Here is a 27,483-nt window from a genome sequence, read left to right as displayed (position 1 = left end):
GCGGACGAAGCATATTGCATTGGCCCTGCTCCCTCCCAGCAGAGCTACCTCGCTATGGAGAACATCATCCACGTGGCCAAGATCTCCGCTGCACAGGTAAGCGTTGGGGCGGCATTTATACAATGAGTGTGGCCTAGGTCTGTCTACTTTGTAGAAAATTCCCAATTACTTCTAGAAATCATCATTTTTTCCCAAGACCTTGCCCACTTAGAGTACTTTGCCTTTGTTTGATACAAGTTCACAGTTGAAGTCCAAAAATCAAGTGTTTGGGGTTTTGTTTGTTGGCATGGATGTGGTTAAGAATCAAACTTTACCCAAAGAATTTAGTTTTTGTCTTTGCTTCCCGTGAAAGGTACCTTCTAAAACCTGGGGATTTCCCCAAGTGCAGACAGTGCCTGAGACCTAGGCCTGGGTTTCTTATGTTCAGCCACCCCCAAGATTTTTCCATTTGCTTCTTGGGATGTCATCTGAGCGGAGGCCTATCCCTCTCGTCCCTCAGCCGCTCTGCCTTCCTCCTGACTCTTCACCTTGTACTCTGGATGTCTGGGGAACAGGTGGGGGAGGTTCTCAAGGACATGTTGAACTTAAGAGAGAACTCAATTCAACCTTCTACCTTCAAATGCAGATCCTTGGACCATCAAGTGATGTGGGGGAAATAAAGGCAAGGTAAACTATAAGGTAACCTAAAATCAAGAGAGAAATCCCTCCTTCCCAGTTTCTCTCAAAGGATCCTACTTCCTATTTTTGGTTTTCAGTACCCTAACTTTAAAAAATATGTTATTATATCTCTTGTTGATCCTTTAAAAGGAAATAGGAACCAACTTGTGTTAAATCTTTCATTGAATTATCTTCACAAGTGGTCCTTTTAATTTTTTTAAATCATTTTATTAGAGGCCCATACAACTCTTATCACAATCCACACATATATCAATTGTGTAAAGCACATTTGTACATTCATTGCCCTCATCATTCTCAAAACATTTGCTCTCCACTTACGCCCCTGGCATCAGCAACTCATATTTACCCCTCCCTCCCTGCTACCCCTTCCCTCATGAACCCCCTTTTAATTTTTTTAAATCAGACCCTTATGATCTGTCTCTTAGGTGGATGTATTTAGCTGGATTTTCAGTTTCTAAATCCCTACCTATCTGACCATTTCTTTCTTTAAAAAAAAAATTTTATTGGGGCTCATACAACTCTTATCACAATCCATACATCCATTCATTGTGTCTAGCACATTTGTACATTTGTTGCCATCATCATTCTCAAAACATTTTCTTTCTACTTGAGCCCTTGGTTTCAGCTTCTCATTTTTTCTCCTTTCTCCCCCACCCTCCCTCCCACATGAACCCTTGATAATTTACAAATTATTATTATTTTGTCATGTCTTACACTGACCGATGGCTCCCTTCACCCACTTTTCTGTTGTCCATCCTCCTGGGAGGGGGTTATAGGTAGATAATTGTGATTGGTTCCCCCTTTCTCCCCCCACCTCCCCTTACCCTCCTGGTATCACTACTCTCATTATTGGTCCTGGGGGGTTAACTGTCCTGGATTCCCTGTGTTTCCAGTTCTTATCTGTACCCGTGTACATGTTCTGGTTTAGCCAGATTTGTAAAATAGAATTGGGGTCATGATAGTAGGGGAGCATTAAAGAACTAGAGGAAAGTTGTATGTTTCATCGGTGCTATACTGCACCCTGACTGGCTCATCTCTTCCTTGTTACCCTTCTGTAAGGGGATGTCCAATTGCCCACAGATGGGCTTTGGTCTCCACTGCACACTCCCCCTCATTCAAAATTATATAAATTTTTGTTCTGGGTCTTTGATGCCTGATACCTGATCACATAGGCTGGTGGGCTTCTTCCATGCAGGTATTGTTGCTTCTCAGCTAGATGGCCTCTTGTTTGTCTTCAAGCCTTTAAGACCTCAGACACTATATCTTGTGATAGCCGGGCACCATCAGCTTTCTTCACCACATTTGCTTATGCACCTGCTTTGTCTTCAGTGGTTGTGTCAGGAAGGTGAGCATCATGGAATGCCAGGTTAATCGAACAAAGTGTTCTTGCACTGAGAGAGTGCTTGAGTAGAGGCCCAAAGTCCATCTGCTACCTTAATACTAAATCTATAAATATATGTACATAGATCTATTTCCCATCGTTATGTATAAATATGTTTACGTATGTACATGCCCTATCTGACCATTTCTATATGCAATTAGATGACTATTTCATAAGTATGGGTTTCATGATTATCCTTTGCTCTTTGTTTGATGCCATTTCCCTTCCCTGTCTTTACTGCTGCTGATGTCAGATGGAGCTTTACCGAAAGCAGAGAATACCGCACAGATGTTTGCTTGTGTTTTATTGATGATGCAAAGACATAAGTCAAGGAGCTAGGCCCAATGAAGAAGACCACGGCAGCAGGACTGAAGGAAGGTTTTAGTAACTTGTGACGTGCAGGTGACTCAGCTGTGCTTCCTGAAAGGAGAGAAAATTGAAGCAGCTGCTGATGAAAACCAGAGACCAAAGCTTTTGATGTCAATTAAAACTCATTAGAAAGCAGCAGTTCTCCACCTGCGGGTTGCGACCCCTTTGGGGGTATGTGTGGGTGGGTCGAACGACCCTTTCACGGGGGTCGCCCGATTCATCACAGTAGCAAAATGACAGTGATGCAGTAGCAATGGGAATAATGTTATGGTTGGGGGGTCACCACCACATGAGGAACTGTAGGAAAGGGTCTCGGCCTGAGGAAGATTGAGAACCATTGCTGTAAAGAAAGCAAAAATTCACACAATGGTGGCACCTATAGAGAAGCTCGTGATCAATGGAGAAAAGAGGGACGGTGTCAAGGATTTTGTTGTCCTTGGATCCAGAGTCAGCACTCATAGAAGTGATCAAATGACCTATGACATCAGGCAGATGGGGTTGCAAAAAAAAAAAATCTTTAAAGTCTTAAAGAGCTAAGGTGTCACTGGGGACTCAGGTGTGCCCGACTGAAGCCAGAGTAGTTTTAATCCCCTTACACCTATCAGAGTGGACAGTGAATAAGAAAGACCATAAAAGAATGAATGCATCTGCAGTGTAATGCAGGCCAGGGATATCGAGAGTACCGCTGACTGCCAGACGAACAGATGATGCTGTCTTGCTCCCTGCTAGTGAGGATGGTGAGATTTTTTCCTCAGGCACTTTGATAATTTGTCAGAAGGCCATTGTGTTGGTCAAGTGGAGGGCTGGCGGAAAGGAGGAGGCCCGTTATGGAGATGTGACAGTAGATGCAAGCGTGGCGTTGACGGTGGTACAGGATGGGGCGGTCCATTGTTCTCTCGGACTTGTCCACTCTGAGTTGGAACCCCCTAGATGGCACCTGACAATAGCAACCACATCCCTCAATTGATACAGCTTCGTGGTTAGCCTGCCATTTAGTACTTTCCCAAATGTTCCCATTCTGATTGTCAAAACATATTTCTCACTGCTAGTTCTTTGGTATAGAGAGAGGGGGCTTTCTCTCCATCTCCTTGATAAGCCCTACTGATTTCTTCTGCTCGTTTGCTCGTAGTATTCTGCCTGCCTGCAATGTTCTCTTTCCCCCTTCTCGGCCAGTCAGGCATCTGTCCCCTCGGCAAACATGAACTGGTCTCCTGCGTTGTGGCAGCTTCTGACCCGACTCCAACAGAGAGACACAGTTCCCTCCCTCGGGAAGCTACACTTAAGAGAGTGAACCAGGAAATCTCCCTTGAAACAAAGAAACAAGGCAACTCAGAGACTGATAGGCGGTGGGAAGAAAATAAGGCAGGATGAGGGGATGGAGAACAACTAGTTGGGAGGCGCTTTTAACTGGGGAGCCCAAGGAGGCCCACCCAGGGGTGACAGTTGAAGAAAGACCGAAATGATGAGAAGGAGCTAACCATGCGAGGAACTCGAGGGAAAGTGTTCGGGCAGGACTGCCAAAGCTCTGGGGTGAAGACATCTTGGAGAGCTCAAGGGACACCAAACTTACAGCGCCGAGGCGAAGGCAGTGAAGCCATGACTCGCAGGGTTCAGGCCACAAAACGGAAATTCCACCAGGTATTTCGACAGAGGGAATTTAATACAGGAGTTAGTTACCTCAGTTCTAAGAGCAAAAAAAATGTACCCTATTAATAACTGCAGAAATGACAAGCTCCGCCCTCTGGCTAGCGAAGAGGCTGGAGCAGCTCAGGCCTGAGACAGGCAGTCCCCTCGGCTGTTGCTCAGGCCTCTGCGTGGGGTCTTCCCGGGGGAGCTGGTACCACAGCAAGGCCAGTTCTAGGGGTCCATGCTTGGTTCTCTGTGCCTTGGGTCGCCGTGAATCAGAACCAGCTGGATGACACCTCACTACACTCCCCCCAACAATGCCTGTATTGTGGGTGTCCTGTGGCGCAGAGGTTCAGTGCTCGGCTGCTAATTAAAAGGTTGGCAGTTTGAACCCACCTCGCAGATAGAGGCTCAAGGTCCCGGCAGGTTGCTTCTGCAAAGATCACAGCCCAGAAAACCCTGTGGGCGGTTCTATGCTCTCACACAGGGTCTTTTGAGCCCGACTGGACCCAGGGGCATCCAACCAGAACAACAGCATGCCTGCGCTAAGTGAACGCATGGCCCTCGATGGGGAGGTAGCCGTCAACTCTGGCTGCCGATTGGAATCCCCCAAGGAGCCTTGCCACGGCACTAATGATGGGTGGGTATGTGCAGTACCTAGGGCCTGCTGGAATCCTGGTGCTGCTCTGTGTCTTGATCTGGGTCTATTCAGTGGATGAAAATGAAGCACAAAGAGTGCTATGCCCATACAATGTGTGTGCTGTGATAGAGGTTTATTATATTTTGATAAAATGATTGCTTTGGCCATGGCCCCTCAGTGATGGTGTTAGTGCCTGAGGCTGCCTGCCTTGGAGAAGTGCCCCCACCCCCCCCACCCCACCCCCCCACACACACACGCCTGAGGCTGCCTGCCTTGGAGAAGTGCCCCCCCCCCACACACACACTGTTTGCTTAACCTGGCCTCCAGGAAGAGAGGCTCTAGACTCCCGCTGCTTCAAAATCACTGACAAGTAACATCACGCAGATAACAAGTCATTTCACTGACTACAGGCAGTCTGTGAGGTGGACCAACAGGAAGCCCACACTCTAAGTCTGGCAGCTGCGGGGAGGACATTCCTGGTACAAAGAAGGTAACAAGGTCTGGCTTTATCCTCTCCACTCTGGAAAGGGCAAGCCTCTTTTCTGCGGGAAGGGAACGTTCTCATCTGAACACAGCAGCTGCCTGGCTCCGAGCCTTTGCCTGAACAAGTACTAAGCAGAATAGAGACAAACTGAGTGTGTGACAGGGATCCTTTGGGCAGAGATTAAGGGTGAGAGACCACAGTTTCCTGCCTTTCCTGCGGAAGACGCATCGGTGCTGCGGAAGGAACATTCTAGGCAGACTGGCCCTCCTGTGGCTGAGCAGAGAGAATGGTTAGCTGAAATCCTGCACAGGTCTGATGGCCATTGACTTAGAGGCCGCGTGGTGGTGGTGTCTTTCTTTTAATCCAATCCATTTAAATGTTCAAGAATTTCTTGGTTTGGGTGGATTAAGTTATTCTTCCTAAGGGAAATTCATAAAATTCCTTAAGGCTATCCCCAAATTGCACCGTTGGATTTTACATCTTTTCAGGGAGGGAGCTGCTTTTCTGTTATACAAGGAGAATATATGTGTATCAAGTTCTCAAATTAAGTATCTATACACAAGAAGGACTGTCAGAAAATGAAATTAGGGAAATCCCGTATATACTCGAGTATAAGCCAACATGAATATCAGTCGAGGCACCTAATTTTACCACAGAAATGGCATTAAACGTGTGCTGGGAAAACTTGGCTTTTACACAAGTATATACAGTAAATACATTCACCATAATGCCAATAAAAATCCAGTGCTTAAGGAATCCAGTTAGCAAAGAGGTTCAGGACTGTGTACATGAAAATGCCAAACCACAGCTGAGAGAAATTCAGAGTTCTAAATAAATAGCCAGCTAGATTGTGCTCCTGACTTGAAGACATTGTCCTGTTATGATGGAAATCCTGTTAAGATTTCCAAATTTAGATTTGTAGAAAATTAAAATTCCAAATTGTAGATTTAAATTGTAGATTAAAATTCCTAATTGTAGTCTTTATCAATATCTCAGCAAGTTGTTGTGTTTTGGGTTTTTTTTTTTGGATGAAATTGACAAGCTGATCTTAAAATAACCAAGATCTAGTATAGCTAAAACAATTTGGAAAAGATTAAAACATTGATAGAGTTTACATTGTTGATGTTAAAACTCATTTTGAAGTTACAGTAACCCAGGTAGTATGCTGTCAGTCTAAAGATAAAAGTACAGATGAATAGAGCATAGTAATCCTAAAAATAAACTCATGTATACTTGGTTAACTTATTTTTGAATAAAGATGCCAAAGTAATTCAATGAGGAAAGTGAATTGTGCTGGTATAATTAGGTATCTATATATAAAAAGATGTTCACTTTTCTTATACTGTGTTAGTCCAGGTAGACTAGAGAAACAAATCCATAGAAACTCATGTGTATAAGAAAGATGTTTATATACACTAGCAGTTGAATATTGAGAGAACATCCCAGCCCAGTCCAGATCAAGTCCATAAGTCCAATATTAGCCCATATGTCCAATACCAATCTAAAAAGTCCTCTTCAGACTCACGAAACACGTGCAATGATGCCAAATGCAGGATGACCACAGGCCAGTGGGTGCCAAGTCTTTTGTATCCAGTGGCGGTAGAAATACCTCAGTGCTGGCAGGGGCCTCCACGTGGCTCCTCCAGTTCCCAGGGCATGGGGTTTGTTAGCGTGTGACATCTGTCTTGTCAGTAGAGCGTCTCTCAGGGAGTGAGCCAAGAGAGAAGAGTGTTTCTCACGTCTAGGAGGAAAATACAGGATTTCCCAGAATCCTCAGGAGAAGGCCATGCCCACACAGAGGCCTCATTGGCTATGACCCGATTGACACACTAGACTCCACCCCTTCATTCTTAGTCCTCTCCAGTCCCAAACTGACCCCAGATTCTGTAACTACCACACATACTTTAAAAACAAAACCCAAACCCATTGCAAATAAGTCAATTCCAACTCCCCGTGACCCAGTAGAATAAATTGTAACTTCCCCTGAGGGTTTCTCGGGCAGTGGTAATCTTTACGGCAGTATTTGGTTCTACTGAGTGACCAATAGGTTTGAACTGCTGACCTTTGGGTTAATAGCTAAGTGTACAACCACTGCTCCACTAGAGAGACTTCTTTTTCACACTTTACACACCCATATTGTCTCAGTCTGGAAACATTAGAGGAACAAATCTACAGAAACTTATGTGTGAGAGAGTTTTTTATAAAGGGTAAGTGTACATCAAGAAACATTCCTACCGGTGCTGCCAAAGCCCACAAGTCCAACATTAGCCCATATGTCCAACACCAACCCACAAAGTCCTCCTCCATCTCACAAACACGCAATGATGCCGACTGCAGGAGGAAAACCAAATCAGTGGATGTGTAAGCTTCTCATCGCTGGCAGGGGTCTCCACACGGCTACTCCAGCACCCGGGGCTGCATCGGGGTAAGTCCATGAGGCTTCTCCTTGGGGGATGTCTTGTAGGAAGTGAGCCTGGCCAGCTGAAGCAGGGAACTGGTTAAGGCAGCTGCACCCTGGTCTGACCATCAGAAAGCAGGAGACCGGAGAACTTGAAAGGCGAAGCCCACCGAGTCATTTATCTCTCTACCCTTCAATTAACCCCACATGTGTTTATCAGCCAGGTTGGCACATAAACCTTAACTATCTCAATCCACCCCTTGCCAACTTGGCACCTGTTCATAATTCTTTAGCCTCACAATTGCAGTTAAGTAACACCTACACCTTAATTCTATAATCCTGTTAATGTTACCCCACCTATGAAAGTTTGTAAGCTAACCACTTCATGCCTTTATCCCCCAATTTTGAGTATCCAATTTATATATTAACTCAAAGTACTATAGACCTATAACTCTTATGTTAGATGCCATCAAATCATCTCTGACTCACAGCAACCCTGTGTATAGCAGAAGAAAACACTGCCCAGTTCCTGCTCCATCCTTGCAATTGCTTTTATGCTTGGTATATGAGACCAAGTTTTCCATTCTCGCTTCAAAGGTGCGGTCTGGCTATATTTCTTCCAAGTTGGATTTGTTTCTTCTTCTGGAAGCCCATGGTGCTTTCACTACTCCCCACCAGTGCCATGATTCAGGTACAGTAATTCAGCTCCCCGCTGCTTTATTCATTGTCCAGCTGGTTCATGCGAATGGAAATCCCATGACTTGGGTCCAGTACACATTTGTCTAAAAAGTGACAGCTTTGTTCTTTAGAACTTTGAATGGATCCTGTCCAGGAGACTTGCCCCGTGCAAAATTCATTTGATCTCTTGACTGCTGCTTCCATGAGTATTGACTGAATACAAGTAAAAAATGAAATCCTTGACAATTTCGGTTTTTTTTCTCTATCATAATGTCTAATTTCCAGATGAAAGGATTTTTGTTTTCTTTATTCTGAGGTTTAATATATACTGAAGGATGTAGTCTTTGACCTTCATCAGTAGGTGCTTCAAGGTCTCTTTGTTCTCCACTAGCAAGGTTGTGTCATGTACATATCAAAACTTGTGTCATTGCTGAAGATGTTTTCCCAGTCTGTGCGCTCTCTTATTACTTTTGGTGAAGTCTTTCAGTGTTGGACTTGGCGCCTCATCAGACTCAATTGGAAAACATTCATAAGGGTCAGCAGACAGACCAGGAACTATTTGTAGAACACCCCCTATGACAATGTATATAAGATAGGCAGGACTGTTTACAATTCCGAGGAGAAAACAATGGGACAAATGCCTCTGCAGGGACATGGGAGAGGAGGAGGTGGGTGGGTGGGGGAAGGAAAAGGGAAGTCAACAAATTCAGGAACAAGGGAACAACAAGGGATCTAAAATCAATGGTGGGGAGGCTGTAGAATGCCTGATGGGGTTTGATCAAGTGCAGTGTAGCCAAGAGGAATTACTGAGAGCCGAATAAAGGTCAGACATAATAGAGGGACAGGAGGAAAGTAAAAGGAATTAGAGGAAAGAAGTAGGAGGCAAAAGACATAGAGGTATAAATATAGGCATGTATATAGGTAAATAAATTAATACATAATGATAGGTATAGGCTAAGTACATATATGCATATGTTAAGTATTAGGGTAGCAGACGGACATTGGGCCTCTACTCAAGTCTTCCCTCAACACAAGAACACTTTGTTTTCTAATAACCTGGTATTCTGTGATGCTCACCCTCCCTACAGGATCAGTGAAGACAAAATGGGTGCATAAGCAAATATAGTGAAGAAAGCTGATGGTGCCTGGCTGTTACAAGAGATAGCATATGGGGTCTTAAAGGCTTAAAGTTAAACAAATGGCCATCTAGCAGGGAAGTAACAAAACCCAAATGGAAGAAGTACACCAGCCTGTGTGATCATGAGGTGTCGATGGGATCAGGCATCAGAAGACCCCAAACAATCATATCAATGTGAATGAGTTAGATCAAAATGGAGATCAAAAGCCCATCTGTAGACAATTGGACATCCCCTCACATTAGGGTCACAAGGAAGGGATGAGTCAGCCAGGGTGCAGCATAGCACCAATGAAACACACAACATTCCTCTAGTTCTTTAATGCACCCTCCCAATATCATAACCCCAGTTCTACCTTACAGATCCGGATAGACCGGAGCACATACATTGGTACAGATAAGAGATCTGGAAACAAGGAGTCCAGGACAGATAAACCCTTCAGGAACAATAATGGGAGTAGCAATACCACAAAGGTAGGGGGAAAGTGGAGGGGGAGAAAGGGGGAACTGATTGCAATAATTGATGTACAACACACATGCTCAGGGAGATGAACAACAAATGTGGGTGAAGGGAGATAGTGAATGGTGTAAGATATGAAAATAATAATTTATAATTTGTCAAGGGTTCATGAGGGTGGGGGAAGGATGGAGCTGTTGGAAAGCAAATGTTTTTAAAATGATGATGGCAACACATGTACAAATGTGCTTGATACCATTGATGTATGGATTGTTATAAGAGCTGTAAGAGTCCCAAATAAAAATTATTTATTTATTTTGCAGTTCTGTATGTTTATTTTCTTTTTAAAATCATTTTATTGGAGTAAGATGATTTATTAAAGAAAGAAAAAGTTAATGACCATTCCTTCCATCCTGATGCCATGTTCTTAGAGTACAGCTTCTCAGGTAATTTTCCCAGGATGCTCATGGAATCTGGTGAAGGAATACAATCCTAGCACACCCCTTTTCTGATTTTAAACCAAGCAGCATTCTCTTATTCTGTTCCCACAACTGCCTCTTTGCCTGCCTCGCCTTCTGTATGAGTCCAGTGAAGTGTCCTGGAATTCCCACTTTTCTCAATGTGATCCCCGTTTGTTAGGATCCACACACTTGAATGCCTTTGCCTAGATGATAACACACAATCATCTTTCTCGTATTCTCTGCTTTCAGCCAAGATCCACCTGAAGTCAACAGTTGTAACCTTTGTCCCACATCCTTCTGAATCCAGCCTGATGTTGTGACAGCTCTCTGTTAATGTGCAACCATTTTAAAATTATCTTCAGCAACCTTTTACTTGAGTGTGCTATTGTTTGATCATGTTTGCATTCTACTGGGTCACCTTTCTTTCTTTGGGATGGCAACAAACGTGTATCTCTTCCATCAAGCTGTCTTCCACCTTTCCTGGCATAGACGAACGAGTCCTTCCAGCACAGCATCAGTTTGTTGAAACCTCTCAATTGGTGCTCCATCCAATCCTGGAGCCTCGTTTTTCACTTATTCCTTCAGTGCAGCTTGGATTTCTTCCTTCAATGGTGTTGTTTTTTTGACCATATTCTACCTCTTGGAATTGCTGAATGCCAACCAGCTCTTTTTGGTAAGTGACTGTGTATTCCTTCCATCTTTTTTTGATGCTTCCTGCATCACTCCGTGTTTCTGCCCTTAGACTCCTTCAATATTGCAACTCAGGGCTTGAAATGTTTCGTTGGTTCTTTCAGTTTTGAGATATACTCAACATGGCTTCTCTCTTGGGCTTTCTAACTCTGGTCTTCACACATTTCATTGTCATGCTTTATTTTGTTGCCTCAGGCTACCCTTTGAAATTTTCTGCTTAGCTCATCATATGTCTCAGTCTAGTCTACATGAAAAGAGAAGCACTAGACGGGGAGAGAAATATGTAAAAAATATTTGATAAAAATCAACACTTGTGTATTAAAAAAACGTATGTGTTGAATATAAGGAACTCTTACAACTCAATAATAAAACACACCATATGGAAGTAGGGTTAGCTGAACTTTCTTCTTTTTACTTCATCTTGGATATAATTATGATTCATACTTAATTATGATTTCAGGAAACAAGGTTGCCCTCTGGGCTACTGAGGTTAGAAAGAGTTGGTTCACCCTTTGCTAAATCATCTACATCTTCCCCGCCTTCTGTTCTCTTCTGTTGGCTTTTGCCCTCCGGTCTCCTTCCAGATTGCTGCCGGCGTGTTTACTCTTCCATAGTCTGCTGACCTTTAGAGTGACAGGTTTCTCTCTTTGTGGACTAGAAAGCCAATAAGCGAAGAAGTGGTTAGAACCCTGAGTCAAAAGTCTGGCTGGGTGGGGTGGAGGGGGGGTCTTCAATCACTGGAGCGCGTGTAGACTTTAGCTCGCGGCCGTTAGCATTCACGGTCGCAGTTTGCGGTTCAGATGCCACTTTGCTTCCTTGTCAGCCTCGTTCTGGGAGGAGGCACTTGGCAAATGGCGACCTGATTAATGATCAGAGCATTAATTGGGCCAGTGTGCTCATTCCATTGGGGGTACCATCGTGTCAAGCCTCGGCAAGCGTTACACGGGGACAGAGTGAACAAACCCCTCTTACCACTTTGAAGCCCTTTTTCCTCCTCCTTGCAAATACTAGGGGTCTCCAAAAAACTATGGAAAAATGAGATTTAAAGATAATGGAAATTTTCCACAAATGTTTTGAAGCCCCATCATATTCTCTGAAATCTACTCTGATAGCGATAGTATTTTATCTCGAACTAAATTCTTCTGGCAAAGATTAGGCTTCAGAACTTTAGTCTGAATAAGCTTCAGACATCTCTGTGGAAGCACATTTGGGTAGTTTACAATGTCCCTATCCCAGCCCGGGGCTCCTGCATCATGTCTTTGCCGGTTTAGCATTAGTAAGTGTGTCCTGTTTTCTCTCACCCTTAGGCTATCCATCCAGGATATGGGTTTCTTTCAGAAAACACAGAATTTGCTGAGCTGTGTAAACAAGAGGGAATTATTTTTATAGGTCCTCCTTCATCTGCAATTAGAGACATGGGAATAAAGAGGTATGAGTTGATTTCTTTTTATGAAAGTCAAGTGAAATGGTGTGTTTTGGATTATGCTAGGTGTTCTAACTGCACCCTTTTATTGTCAAAAGCTTATTTATCTGCCACATAGAGAAATCCCATTGTGTTACAGAAGATCGTTTATTAGTAAGGGGTTTCTTTTTAAAAACTAGTGTTTCTCGTCAATCTGGGGGTGGGGGTAATAAAACAGGGTTGAGCCATTTCATAGAAAACTAGACTGAGGAAAACTCATAGATTTTTTCATATGTGTTCTCCCAGCCTAAATCCTTTCTTTTTCTATAGACTCGTTTTTTAACTTCCACAGTATTTTATAGCCCAAGCTCGATAGAAATGCCAGGCTGTGTTTCTCTTGTATGGACTGCTTCGCCGAACTGACCTCTCTCAGTCATAATTCTAAAGCACTTCCAAATCCATCATGGCTGCCGCCGGGGTCCCTGTGATCGAGGGTTATCACGGCGAGGACCAGTCTGACCAGTGCCTGAAAGAGCATGCCGGGAGGATTGGCTATCCGGTCATGGTTAAAGCTGTCCGTGGCGGAGGAGGAAAGGTAAGATCCCGCGGGCTTGTGTTTGCCATTCATTTCATGCTGGTCTTTGAGATCTCATCCATGCCGTCGCCATATCCATCTTCCCGCCCGTAGGGCATGAGGATTGTCAGATCAGAAAGCGAATTTCAAGAACAGTTAGAATCTGCCCGGAGAGAAGCTAAGAAGTCTTTCAATGACGATGCTATGCTGATTGAGAAGTTTGTGGACACGCCAAGGTGAGATGAGGCCTGTGTGTGTGCATGCACACATGCATGCTATAGCTCAGAACTGTTTAAAGTATAAAGGCAACGCATACATCTTATATAGAATATTAGTGGTAGGTAAGCTCCTGTATCCCCCATTCTATCCCGTGACTTAACCACTAGGTATAGCTTCCTTTTCCAGTATTGTATTATTGTTGGGAGTAGACACAGCGAAAGCACACTCCCCCCCAAGTTTCTGTAGGTGCAGGCCCATGTCGTTGACTGCATCCTTCGATTTGCATTCTCTCTCCTTTGTGGAGCCGAGCCTCCCCCAGTAGCATAAATTCACTGCGCCCTAGGGTTCCTATCTCATCGTTTGGGCTACTGTTGACAATTTGCGCCCATACAGATAAATACTAAAAGAGTATAATGCTCAAGGCAGACATTCCTTGCATGTCAGCTAAATAACCACACGAATGGTCTCCAACGTTGGGACTCTTCATCTAACTTCACAGGCAGGTGAGCATCTGGATCAGGGTCAGCATCCACTCAAGGCTCATTCCTATGAGGCAGAGGTCAGGCATTACCTTCTCACTCCAAGTTTTTTAAATGTTTTTAATTGTATGCTCACATTTGTATTTCTTATACATGCTCTTTTTAAAACACACAAGAGGATTGCATTGTTCAGATAGTGAGAGACTTTTTAAAAAAAAGATCATTTTATTGGGGGCTCTTACAACTCTTGTTACAATCCGTACATCAATTGTATCAGAGACATACTAGTACTTATATTGCCATCGTTCTTTTCAAGACTTTCGTTTTAATTTTTTTAAATCATTTTATTGGGGGCTCGTACAACTCTTATCACAATCCATCCATCCATCCATCCATCATGTCAAGCACATTTGTACATTTGTTGCCATCATCATTCTCAAAACATCTGCTTTCTACTTGTCATGCCAATCTTTTTTACCAGCTCAGATTCCAGCCTTTCCTCTTGTAGCACTCTGCTTCTCTGCTGGATTCGATCATTCATTGCAGTGACCACACAGAACCCACAATCCGGGGGTTTATTAAGGAAGTGCCCCTTGTCGGCATAGGATCAGCAATGACTCAGGATATAGTTCTTTATTCAGGACAGCTTCTTCTCAGCCACATCCCCAGGTAGGCCTCTGGCCCTAAGCCTCACCTCTGCCCTGCTGATGCAAGCCTTACAAAGCTCTTTGGCTCCGCCTGTAAGTGCCCAGAGGCACCCTACTCCAATAGCAAGCCTTAGCCCTAGGCTCTCAGCTCTCCCACCACGTGAGTCAGCACATCCATTGTAACTAGCCCCCTCTGTGGGCTGGAAAGCATACTGCTCCCTCTGACACCAGCCTCCTGGTCCTCCCTGCCACCATTGCCCTGCGTTTGCCATCTCGTGCCTTGTCTGGTGTTGCATTCGTCCCCTGGGTTTAGGAGGTTCTGAGCACAAGGACCCTGATTCCAAAGGACATGCTCCACGCCCAGCTCTTCTTTCTTCAAGGGGTGAGGCCTGGAAGGATGGGCAAACTAGCCAATCCCCTCGATAAGTTTCCATACATCTTGTTTACTTGGTCTCACCCAACGGGTCACGCATATTATCTGCAATATTAGCCAACCGGCCGATCCCCGTGGTGAGCCATAAACAGCTCCTTTGTGTAGTCCCACCAGTCATTTAGGGGGCGGATACGGTCGGGGTGAGACACACCATATAAAAGCAATCCATGAGAACTGGAAATTATGTTCCCTCCTTCAGTCTTTTCTATCCATGCCTCAGTGGTCCCACGATCGTGACATACAAGGGTAAGTTCAAAAACATTGCCACTAGAACCACACCATCAAAAGATGAAGCCATTGTGTCTCAGCATAGCCTCGGTTTTGATTGGACTCCTCTTAGGCACCCTAACTAATGAAAGATTAGCTGGGAACCTCAGTGGGACAGTGAGTTTGTGTTGATGGGGGAGGAACAGCTTACAATTAGGAGACAGCTCAACGAAAAGTCATCAGTGTTACTCTCACTGGTTCCTGAAGAAACTGCGTCCTGTGGTTTGCTGTGTATATTCTCAACCACAACAGAAGAGATTAAAATTTTAGTAAAGTTAACCCTAATGTTCTATTTTAACATAGACACACTTATTTATACTGGGGTGGGGGTGGGGGAACTAAAAGGATATACATGTATGTGAGTGTAAACTTAGATTATGTAAATTCATTTGTTATCTTGTGCTTTTAAAAACATAATTTCCTCCCCACGCCTCCCTCAAATGATGAGGTTTGTACTTTGTTCCCGTTCAGAAGGTTTATTTATTTATTTTAGTTCATCCCCAAATGGAAATTTTCTCATTGAGCTTTTTTACAAGTGTAACCCTCGTTCTGTTTCTGAATCTGTAAGCTCTAATATCGAATCTTAAACTTTAAACAAATCATCGTAACGGTAGAGGAGGATTGGTCCCCTTGCCTCGCAGGTGGGCTTTATATTGGCCGTCCGTGATCAATCAGTGAACCTGTGTGCTTGCTGTGAAATAGGCATGTGGAGGTCCAGGTGTTCGGCGACCACCATGGCAATGCTGTGTACTTATTCGAGAGGGACTGCAGTGTGCAGAGGAGACACCAGAAGATCATAGAAGAGGCTCCCGGGGTAAGGACCTTGTCAACAAATGTATAAGCGTCTTTTCAACGTTGGCCTCAGTCGCTGATTTTCATCTCCGCAGTCTTTGTGACTGGTGCCTCTCACCCCCTCACCCCTCCTGGATGACCACATCCCAGTGGTAATGGTAGGGGTGAAGCCCTGCTCTGCGCTGCCTTGCGGAGGACACAACAGGGCCACGTTCTGTCTAGATGAAGCCTGGGAACGTCCACTCCAGCCCCGTGTATCTGACAGTGTGAGAGCCCGGAATGGTGAGATACATATCAATGCAGATGATGAATTATACTTCACTAAAATATTCGGGGAGTGGAGTGGGCTGCTTAACTGGCCAGATTTGTTTTCTGAATAGTTCTCAGCTTTCCCCAGTGTTTCTGTCCTGGATCGTATGATGCGAAGGGGAGAGTTGCCCTTGCTCGGGGACTTTTGTGTCCCTAGCATTACAGTGAACCTGGGTGGGGGAGGGAGGGGTGGGGCTACAGCTCAGCAGGACAGCATGCTTTTTCTGTCTTGAAAGTTTTCCGACTTTGACAGGGTACAGTCTTACTTTTCTATCACTCTCGTATAGTAGACCATCTTTGAGGTTTTCTTTCCTGACAGATTTCCACCTCCCAGTTTCTAGCTTTCAGGGGTGTGTTGTAATGGTTTGTACCTCATGGGCTGCCAACTTAATTGGTTTATGTTGGTCTCTGTGTGACTTCCTAGGATGACTTGTTGTCAGGGTGAGGGGAACTTCAAACGGGTACTCAGGAGCGACCTTGCAATTGTGAAAAATATTAAAGACAGACAGACAGCGGGGTTCAGGGGCTCCTCATCCCATGTCAGGACTGAGAACGCGAAAGTCTTTCCCAATGGCTATATCTAACGGGGTTTACAGATCTTTCATAAGGCATGCATGTGGACAGCTAACACATCACATAGTCAATAGGCAATATGATAAGTGGATAACATAATAAGCCAGCAATGAGGTGAGTCTTTGTCTTGACTTAGTGCTAGTTGACCTTGAACCCCCTGAGCAACCAGGGGTTGCTACACTTTATGGTGGGCTGGCTGTAGAACCTGATTGCCTTTATCTGCAGATAACCTTTAGGCATTGTGAAGCAGCCAGACAGAAATGATTCATCTCATGGTTCTTTTATGGGGGATATTGGAGGGACCGTGTCCACTCATGATAATGTATGTTAAGATTTCTTTATATCTCATAGCTGCGAATCTTCCCCTAGGAGAGTCAGCTTTCCAGACCCATAAGTATGAGCATGGATGATGTAGCGGAGAATGCATTACGATGTAGCGGAGATTGCATTACAGCCTGCGGCCACTGCTGTAGGCAGGGTGCTTACCTCTGGCTTTTTTCAGTGTTTGGTCCTAAAGGTCAGGAATCTGAGGTGGCTAGTTAGTTCCTTATCCTCACATTCAAATGTTAACTTGTTGCAAAATACACAAGGGAGCTTCCAAAAGTTTGTGGAAAAGTCCCTGTTTTAAAAAATTCCATTTATCTACGAACTATTTGAAGCCTTGCATAGTACCACCTGAAGTCGATGTTACGAATGATTGCACAACTCTCTTTAAGACGACTGAACTATTGATTTGTATGATCCGTATGAATTGCATACAATAAAGTAGTTTAAATTTTTTAAATAAAAGTTTATTTTCAAGCAGTCTTTGCTAAATTAAAAAAGAACATTTATGTTTATACATGTGTATATACATATACCCATACACACATAGCACTGTGTTTTGAAATGCTAAAAGAGTTGTTTATTAACATATATTTTGTAATGAACACATTAACTTAGAATCTCAAGGTTCCCATTATGCTAAATAAATCACTAAACTACCCGATCCCAATCACTTTCTCCACCTGAAAGCAAGGGGCCCATTGGAAATGTCGTGTCCATATTCTTTTTTTTTTTTTTTCTCTTTTCTTCTTTTACATTTTATTAGGGACTCATACAACTCTTACCACAATCCATACATATACATACATCAATTGTATAAAGCACATCCATACATTCCCTGCCCCAATCATTCTCAAGGCATTTGCTCTCCACTTAAGCCCCTTGCATCAGGTCCTCTTTTTTTTCCCCCTCCTCCCTCCCCCTTCCCCCCTCCCTCATATGCCCTTGGTAATTTATACATCGTTGTTTTGTCATATCTTGCCCTATCCGGAGTCTCCCTTCCCCCCTTCTCTGCTGTCCCTCTCCCAGGGAAGAGGTCACATGTGGATCCTTGTAATCAGTTCCCCCTTTCCAACCCACTCACCCTCCACTCTCCCAGCATCGTCCCTCACACCCTTGGTCCTGAAGGTATCATCCACCCTGGATTCCCTGTACCTCCAACCCTCATATGCACCAGTGTACAGCCTCTGTCCTATCCAGGCCTGCAAGGTAGAATTCGGATCATGGTAGTTGGGGGGAGGAAGCATCCAGGATCCGGGGGAAAGCTGTGTTCTTCATCGATACTACCTCACACCCTAATTAACCCATCTCCTCTCCTAAACCCCTCTATGAGGGGATCTCCATTGGTCGACACTTGGGCCTTGGGTCTCCACTCTGCACTTCCCCCTTCATTTAATATGATATATATATACATATATATACATACATATATACATATACACATATATACACATACATACACACACTTATATCTTTTTTTTTTTTTTTGCATGATGCCTTATACCTGGTCCCTTGGGCACCTCGTGATCGCACTGGCCGGTGTGCTTCTTCCATGTGGGCTTATTTGCTTCTGAGCTAGATGGCCGCTTGTTCACCTTCAAGCCTTTAAGACCCCAGACACTATCTCTTTTGATAGCCGGGCACCATCAGCTTTCTTCACCACATTTGCTTATGCACCCATTTGTCTTCAGCGATCCTATCAGTGTCCATATTCTTAAGTGCAGTCATGAAAGCTGTTGTGTAGGAACAAGGGATGAAGACATGTAAGTTTACTGTATCATTTCTGGAAGCTGCCAGGAGACCCAATAAGCTTTGGTGAGTTGTGGTTGTTGTTAGGTACCATCAGGTTGACTTCAGCTCAGAGCAGCCCCACCTGACAGTGTCACTGCCCCACGGGTTTCCTAGGCAGTCGTCCTGTGGGAGCAGCTCTCCAGGCCTGTCTCCTAGGTGGCCGCTAGGTGCGTTGCCTCACACATAACCACAGCGCCACCAGGCCTCCTGGAGCTTTGGGCTAGCAACAGTTAAACGGTGGTGGCAGGGTGAACTGTATCACCCTAGCTTCCTATCTTTATGATCTTTTTTTTAAACATTTTATTAGGGGCTCATACAACTCTTATCACAATCCATACATATACATACATCAATTGTATAAAGCACATCTGTACATTCTTTGCCCTATTTATGATCTTTTTAATGCAGCATTTGATATAGAGAAATCGAATATTTGATATCCACAGAAATTGCTAGAAAGCCAAGGCACTCGTGGAGATTTATTTCAAACATATTTTTCACAGCCTGGAATTGAACCTGACATCAGAAGGAAGCTTGGGGAAGCTGCAGTCCGAGCTGCGAAGGCTGTGAACTATGTGGGTGCAGGTATGTTAACATCTGTTTTTAGAAGACGAGAAGAAACGGTAATTGCAGGGTTTCTCAGAAGACCAAAACCACACACGGTATTTAAATCCATTGTTCTCAAACATTTGATCAGATCCACAGTAAATAAGACATTTCATATCGAGACCAAGTACATACATGTAAGTGTGTGCTTCTAGCTAAAGACAGGGCTTCAAGGGTTTGTGGAAAACAATGAGAGATACTGGGATTTTTCCACAGACTTTGAAGCCTCCGTCTATTTGACATTCAACAGTATTTACCCCAGTTGTGTATGGTGCTTTTTGTTATTTCCTGTTCCCTGTTATTTCCAATTATATCGCCAAGTTGATTTGTATGACCCACTAGTAGGTTGTGACCCACAAATTGAAAACCATATGCGGACCGAACTTTAAGCTCAGTGAAAAAAAATGTAGACTACTATATGGCGTATGATTTCATGTGAATGAAAATCTTTTTTTAAAAAAGCAACATTAAAGTGACAGGAAGCTAGGGACCAAGTTTCTGGGGAGAAGACTGACTGTAACGGGGAACAAAGGATCTTTTTCGGATGATGGAAGCATTCCGCATATTGACTGTAGTAGTGCTCACTTGACTGCACACTGTTGCCACAGTTGAGCACATTAGCATGAACCAGTCGGGCTGAAGGAAGAAGTCTAAGCTGCACTGAAAGTATTTGCCAAACACAAGGCTCCAGGAATTGATGGACAACCCACTGAAATGTTTCAACAAGCCAGCAAAGCACTGAAAGCACTAGCTCGTCGGAAGATAGCTACGCGGCCAGCTGATAGGAGAAGATCAATATTTGTACCCAGTCCAAATAATGGTGACCCAACACAATGCTCGAATTGTAGAACAATACCATTAATAATAACGCATGCAAATAAAATGTTGCTGAAGATAACCTAACAAAGGTTGCGGCAGTATATTGTCAGGGGGCTGCCAGAAGCTCACGCTGGATTCAGAAGAGGACATGGGACAAGGGATATCATTGCTGGTGTCATGTGGATCTCGACTGAAAGCAGTGAATACAAGTAAGATGTTTATTTGTGTCTTGCTGACGATGCTAACGAGCTATTGAGACTGGTGAGAAAATGGCAATCCCAGAACTCTTCATTGTGCTCCTGCAGAACCTGTACGTGCATCCAGAAGCAATTGTGCTAAGAGAACAAGGGGATCTACTGCAAGGTTCAAAATCAGGAAAGGCACGCGTCAGGATTGTATCCTTACACCAGACGTATTCCATCTGTATGCTGAAGCTGGATTCTATGAAGAAAAGTTCAGTCTTGGTATTGGAAGCAGGTTTGCCAACAACCGTGACATGCAGACGGCACAACCTGAAAGTGAAGAGGACCTGCAGCACTTGCTGACGAAGATCAAGAATTGCAGCCTTCGGTGTGGATTACAACTCAATGTGAAGAAAACCAGTCCTCGCAACTGGACCAATAAGGAGCATTGTGATAAATGGAGAAAAGATTGAAGTTGTCGAAGATTTTGTCTTGCTTGGCTCCATCATCAGTGCTCATGGAAGCAGCAGTCAAGATCAAGTGGTGCACTGTGTTGGTAAATTTGCTGCACGAGACCTCTTGCAAGGGTTGGAAAGCGCGGATGTTACTTTGAGAACTGGTGTGCCCGGCCCAAGCTGTGGCGGTTTCAGTTGTCTCCCATGCATGTGAACGTGGGATACTAAATAGGGGAGACTGGAGAGGAATCCAGGCATGTGATTACAATGCTGATGAAGAATACAGAAAGTGCCAGCGATGAGCAGAGGACAAACAAGTCCGTCTGTGAAGAAACGCCGCCAGAATGTTCCCAGGGACACGGCTAGTGAGACTGTTTCCTGTCCTGTGCCCCTGGAGAAGGATGTCATGTTTGGTAGAGGGGCAGTGAAAGAGGTCAGTTAACACCGTGACTGTCGCGTGGGCTCACACCTCTCAGTGGTGAGGGGCGCAGGACAGGCAAGTGTTTAGTTCTGTTGTGCACAGGGTCTCTGAGTCACAGCCAACTCGATAGCACCTCACAACAGCACTTAAAATGCTTTCATTTCTTTGACTTAAATTATATCTTAATAAACCTGAGAGAATTTTCCCTAGGGATTTATAGAATGCTAATAGATAAAATATTAGCATAAAGGAAACAACAAAAACATTACTATCGAGTTACTTCCAATATATAACGATCCCATCTAGAATCTCCGAGAAGGGTACAGACAGCCTCAGCTTTCTCACACAGAGCAGCGGCTGGTAGGCTTGAGCCACCAACCTTGTGGTTAGCAACGGAACAACACCTAACCCACAATGCCACCAGGTTCCGTAAGGTGTCGACATACACTGCCTTTGAGCCAAGTCCTACACAGTGACCCTGTAGGACAGGGTGGAACTGCCCCTGTGGGTTTCCAAGACTGTAGCTCTTTATGGGAGTAGAAAGCCTCATCTTTCTCCCACAGAGCAGCTGGTGATTTCAAACTTGTGACATTTTGGTTAGCAGCCCAGTGTGAAACCCACCAAGGCACGTATTAGGGAACTTCCTAAAGCACACACTATGAAGGCAGGGAGTGGTTTCTCTCTTTGTCCTCAAGGTAGAGTGGATCAGGTGCCTGCCACCTGTGAGGCTGGGAGCCTCTGGGGGGCCTCAGTGCACTGAAGCAGTGTCCCAGCTCAAATCACTTCTGTGACAGCTGAGCCTGATTCATAAAGCAGGGCTTACCATTTGCTCGAAACCTCAAACAGACTTTTCTGTTGCTAAATTTCATGTATGTCCTTTTTTTTTTGAACATCCTATTTTTGACGGAGAATCGTGTGCTGCAATATGTGAGATGCTTCTGAGGAGCAAAGTGTTTAGCATTGGCTGAAGGTGGCAGGGAAACCTGATGTCATATGCCCTGGGTGATTCTGCTTGGCTACTGATTATACACCCTTGATAATGTGGCCTTTATATTTTATCTTGCAGGAACTGTGGAGTTTATTATGGACTCAAAGCACAATTTCTACTTCATGGAGATGAACACAAGGCTGCAAGTAGAACATCCTGTTACTGAAATGATCACGGGAACTGACTTGGTAGAGTGGCAGCTTAGGGTGAGAGAAGATTTTTTTCCCTTATTATAGATCAATCTTGAAAATAGATTTGTTTATGGCCTCTTAAAATAACACATCATTTCCAGCAAGGATTCAATTCTTGATGGTTTTGATGAGGACAAAAATCAAATGGGAAGTTCTTAATCTGTCACTTAATTCATCATTTCCCCTTAGGCAGCAGGGTAAGCTGCCATGAGAAGGTTGTGAGACTTACTCTTGACCCCATCATGACCATATCATTTCATGACAAAGACTCAGCTTCTACTTGAGGTCACCTGATTCCAAGGCGGGCCATCCTGAGATGGTTGAGGCAGGACAAATGTTCATCAAGGTGATTTGAGATACACGCTGAACTGTAAACCCTAACCTTAGAACAACCCGTTCTTATGATGCAGCTCTGCTGGATACTTACCCACAGGAAGGGATCCCCAAAACTCTCAGTGCTGAAGCCACGTGTGATGGAGAAACCAGATGGTGTCCAGCTGCCCGGGGGAATAGTGTTCGGGGTCTTCAAAGCTTATCTTAAAACAAGCAGCCGTCTAAGTGAGGTATCAGCGAAGTGCACACAGCAGAAGCACGCCAGTCTGTGTGAGATCAGAGGAAGGAATTTTAATAGAACTTATTCTGCGCACACAGTTGGTAGAAGGCATCAAAAGGAGATTGAAAGAATATACAGAGTACTAAAAAAATAACTAGTTGATTTTCCATTTGCATTTGATATTTCCATTTCCGGGGGTAGCCTATGAACATAAACCAGATGGTACTGAAGGAAGAAGTTCAAGCTGCACTGAAAGGATAGACCAAACACAAGGCTGCTGGAATTGATGGATTATCAATTAAAATGTTTCAACAAGCTGATGAAGCACTAGAAGCGCTCACTCATCTACACCAGGGAATTTGGCCACCTGGCTGGAAGAGATCCATATTTGTATCCCTTCCAAAGAAGAGTGACTCGAGCAAATGCTCAAACTAGAGAACAAAATCATTGCTATCACAAGCCAGTAAAATTTTGCTGAAGATCATCCAATAACGGTTGTAGCAGTACATGGACACAGAGCTGCCAGTGGGCCTTCCAGCTGAAGCAGGGAACTGCTTAGGCAGCTGCACCCTGGTCCGACCATCACAAAGCAAGAGATCCGCGAACTCAAAAGGCGAGGCTCACTGAGCCATTTATCTCGCCGCCCTTCAACTAATCCCACCTGTGTTTATCAGCCAGGTTGGCACAATAAGCTTTAACTCCTGGTGTGTTTGACAAAGTATAGTCCACAAGTTTTTCTTTAGAGAGTCTGGGAAGCACTGGGCTAAATCAGATTTCCACACAGCACATTCCACGTTACTGTGTAGAAGACCTGACGATCTTGACGTTTATGCCCAACATTGGTTGTGGTGACCATTGCAGAACTTCTGTGGGTGACGCTGGATTTCCTTTTGCTGGCTCCCTGGGGATGGTGGATGGTTTTAATTGGGCCAGAAGATTCTCCGGAGCCTCCCTAGATAGGCCTGGGAACTAAGAAAATGCAGGCACAACAAGCCGGACTGTTAGTGTCAGGAAAAGTCTTAGCAGACTGGTAAAACCCTGGCAAGAATGCTTGTTTCCAGAATTCAAGGACAAGAAGGTGTTTTAGTCTGGCTTTCTTTGTTTTATTTTTCAAGTCCTATTCAGAAGGGTGCAGAACTTTGAAATCGAGGACGATGAAAGGCATTTAAGGGTCGAAGAAACCATAAGCTTTTGGATGTTAGGGGAAACAGCGGATTTAATTCTGAAACCCACGAAATTAGAAGAGGCTGGCAAAGCTCCCCAGAGAGAGGGCACTTGGAACAATTCTGACTCATAGCGACCCTGTAGGGCAGGGCAGAATAGCCCCGTAGGTTTTACAAGGCTGTAATCTTTATGGAAGCCGGCTGCTACCATCCTCAAAATACCAAGCTTTGCTCCACCGCTAAGTGCTTAATGGCTGTGCCACCAGGGCTCCTTCCAGAAAGAGGAGGAGGTTTTTTATTATTCAAACACAAAACAAAACTTGTCTTTTCCCACCATATCGGAGCCTGTGGAGGCCTGCTGGGAACAGGACTTCTAAACGGCAAATATGCCTGGAAGGCTGTGGTCCAAGGCCAGTTTTACTGGTTATATAGACTTGGGTCTCCAGAACCAGAGGACGTACACTGCTCTTCTTAAAATTGAAGGTGTTTACACCCGAGATAAAACAGAATTTTATTTAGGCAAGAGATGCGTTTCTGGGTACAAGGCAAAGCACAACACAGCGACTCCTGGCAGCAAACCCAATGTTTAGCGTAGTGGCTGTGTGTTGGGCTGCTAACCACTGAGCAGCAGTTCAAAACCACCAGCCGCTATGAGGCAAAAGGGGGAGGTTTTTTATTCCTGGAAGGAGTTAGTCTCAGAAACTCCAATGGGCAGTTCCACCCTGCCCTACAGGGTCGCTACGAGTCACCATCAACTCTATGGCAGCGAGTTTGGTTTCTGGTTTTGGCAGAGGGCTTCTAGAGATCAGAGGGGCTAGTGCACAAGGTTTGTAGAGTTCAAGGCGCTTTGGCACCCAGCTTCCACGCAGAGGGAGAACGAGAATTAGAGCACTTGTTACTGCAGTGAGCCACAAGCTCCAGCTCCAGGCCGTCTCCATGGCCAGAGGTGGTTCTGTGTGAGGGTCCAGGAGATGGACTGCGGCTGCAGGCCGTCAGCAGTGTCCAGGTGGACCCTGTGAAAAGGCGTAGGGCTGTGCACTCCAAAGATTCAAGTCTAAGCTTGCAAGGGGTGGAGCCCTGGTAGCTTAGTGGTTAAAAGCTATTCGCTGTGATTCAAAAGGTAACAAGTTTGAACTCACCTGCCGCTCTCCGGGAGAAAGCGATGGCAGTGTGCTTCTGGGAACAGTGGTTCTCAACCTTCCTCATGCCGTGACCCTCTAGTACAGTTCCTCCTGTGGTGGTGACCCCCCAACAGGAAAATTATTTCCATTGCTAATTCATCACTGTCATTTTGCTACTGCTATGAATCGGGCGACCCCTATGAAAGGGTTCTTCAACCCCTGCAAAGGGATCGCGACCCACAGGTTGAGAACCGCTGGTCTACAGCCTTGGACACCTGGTGCAGTTCTACCCGGCCCCATAGAGTTCCAGTCCTTCGGAACTGGCTCTGTGGCAATGGGCTTGGTCAGTTTTCAAGCCAATGAGAACTCAGATGCACAGACCTCCAAGGGCCCAGAGAGACATGGTGAGGCCAGAAGCAAGCTCAGAGGAAAGTCGACCTGCTACGAAAAGCCAGATCAAAAAAGGACTAACTAGACAGAAATAAAATTATAGGCTGAAAGGTGGGCATCTTTTTCTTCTTTTATATTAAGACAAGTCGATGTCCTTAAGAAAATATTCAAGTGTTTCACTATAAGAGATAAGAAGGGAAGAGTGACTAGCTATCACCCGTACTCACTGCCATTGAGTCGATTCCAATTCATTGTCACCCTGGGCTGCAGATCTTTACAGGAGGGAACAGCTACCCTGAACTTTACGCCGCAGAGTGGCTGTTGGTTTTGAACCACCGACCTTGCAGTTTGCAGGTTCAACCCTACAGTACCACCTGGACTCATAGGTAGTGCTTGCTGTAGGCCAGGAATTTGTCTGTCAAACAGAGAGGCGAACAAGGTTGCCCTGGCCACAGAGCAGCCAGAGAGACAGGATTTAAACCCAGGCCATGTGGCAGCAGAGTCTCTTGATTGAAAACACCGGCCATAAAGGCTTGCAAGAGAGTCCCTTAATCGCCCACAACTGCTATGTTCTACAGCTTTCTGAGAAATTCAAAGGGAGGAAACCCTGACTCTGTTTCATGATCCTTTTGGAACTCAGTGCCTCTCTAGGTTACTTAGGCGGCTTTTGTTGTTGTTGCTGGTTTGGGGGTTTTGTTTGGTTTTTTTTGTTTGTTTGTTTCTGTATTTTTATTGCTATGGCAAATTGTCATTTTCTCCTCTTCCAGAACTACTTGCAGGGAAGCGTTAAAAGGAGAGAGACAATGTGACCTCCGGTCACCTTTTTCAAGTGACAGCGGTGTCATCTGTCATCGTGGTGCCTGTAGCCAACTTCTGTGCATAGGCACCGTAGAAATAAACAATGCGAGTCATCCATTTGAGTGCCTGGTGCCAGGCCCTAGCCGGAACACTGGAGTGCTGCCAGGCTTGCCTCTCTGTCCTGTTCACTCACTCACTCACTCACTCACGATGGAAGATGGGGTGGCTGAAACCACCTCAGCTAATAATTTACTATCAAAAGAGTGATTTGGAAATGGAGTGGTGATGTTTCTGATGGAAACGGGGCCTTTATTGCCAGTAAAACAGCTTGGCCTTGATTACGCCTATACGCAACCAACTTCAATCTTTGTCTTCGTGATCTAGTTACCGGTTTGCCTGTTTTCTCCACTTAAAAAGCCCAGAAGGCCACATTGGAATTACTGGGATATTCCCAGGCGGCATCTATTTGTCTTTCACCCATTCTTGTTTTAGCTTAATACCCAAATAGGCAGAGCCAGCCACACGTTCCCGGGGCTCTGTTTTCAACCCAGTTGTCGGTTTACCACAGACCAAGGCCGGTGCGTTGACTGGCACATCCTCTTTTCTTAACCAGGTTGCAGCAGGAGAGCAGATTCCCTTGAGGCAGGAAGAAATCACTCTGCGGGGCCATGCCTTTGAAGCTAGAATATATGCGGAAGATCCTAGCAATAACTTCATGCCAGGAGCCGGGCCGTTAGTCCATCTCTCCACGCCTCCAGCAGACCTTTCCACTCGGATCGAAACGGGAGTCCGACAAGGTAAAAGTTGAAGGAAATTGAGCGCCTTGCTGTCCTGGCCGTGGTGAATCCATGTTTCTCTGGGGGCAGAGTCTTGTCTCTGAGTCGTGCAGAAATGTCCAGCATTAGGCTGTCATCAATTGTTAGCCTTTCTCTGTCCTTCCAGATGGATACTTTAGAGAACGACTGGGTGTTCATAAACAGCGCCCTCTT

The 27,483-nt window shown here is 44.8% G+C and overlaps 1 protein-coding gene across 1 annotated transcript in view; it reads left to right on the top strand.

Moving 5' to 3' along the window:
- MCCC1 (methylcrotonyl-CoA carboxylase subunit 1) overlaps positions 1–27,483 on the top strand; it is a 61,703-nt gene that overhangs the window by 14,807 nt on the left and 19,413 nt on the right. Inside the window, exons 4-11 of the mRNA XM_075556099.1 lie at positions 1–96; positions 12,305–12,426; positions 12,847–12,994; positions 13,088–13,209; positions 15,721–15,832; positions 19,311–19,392; positions 22,357–22,484; positions 27,108–27,291. Of these exons, the coding sequence (XP_075412214.1) occupies positions 1–96; positions 12,305–12,426; positions 12,847–12,994; positions 13,088–13,209; positions 15,721–15,832; positions 19,311–19,392; positions 22,357–22,484; positions 27,108–27,291 (994 nt within the window). The remainder of the gene's footprint in view (positions 97–12,304; positions 12,427–12,846; positions 12,995–13,087; positions 13,210–15,720; positions 15,833–19,310; positions 19,393–22,356; positions 22,485–27,107; positions 27,292–27,483) is intronic.

Source organism: Tenrec ecaudatus, chromosome 8 (genome assembly GCF_050624435.1).
Source record: "Tenrec ecaudatus isolate mTenEca1 chromosome 8, mTenEca1.hap1, whole genome shotgun sequence".
NCBI lineage: Eukaryota > Metazoa > Chordata > Mammalia > Afrosoricida > Tenrecidae > Tenrec > Tenrec ecaudatus.
The sequence above is the reverse complement of the archived record's forward strand: the minus strand, read 5'-3'. Positions and strand labels throughout refer to the sequence as shown.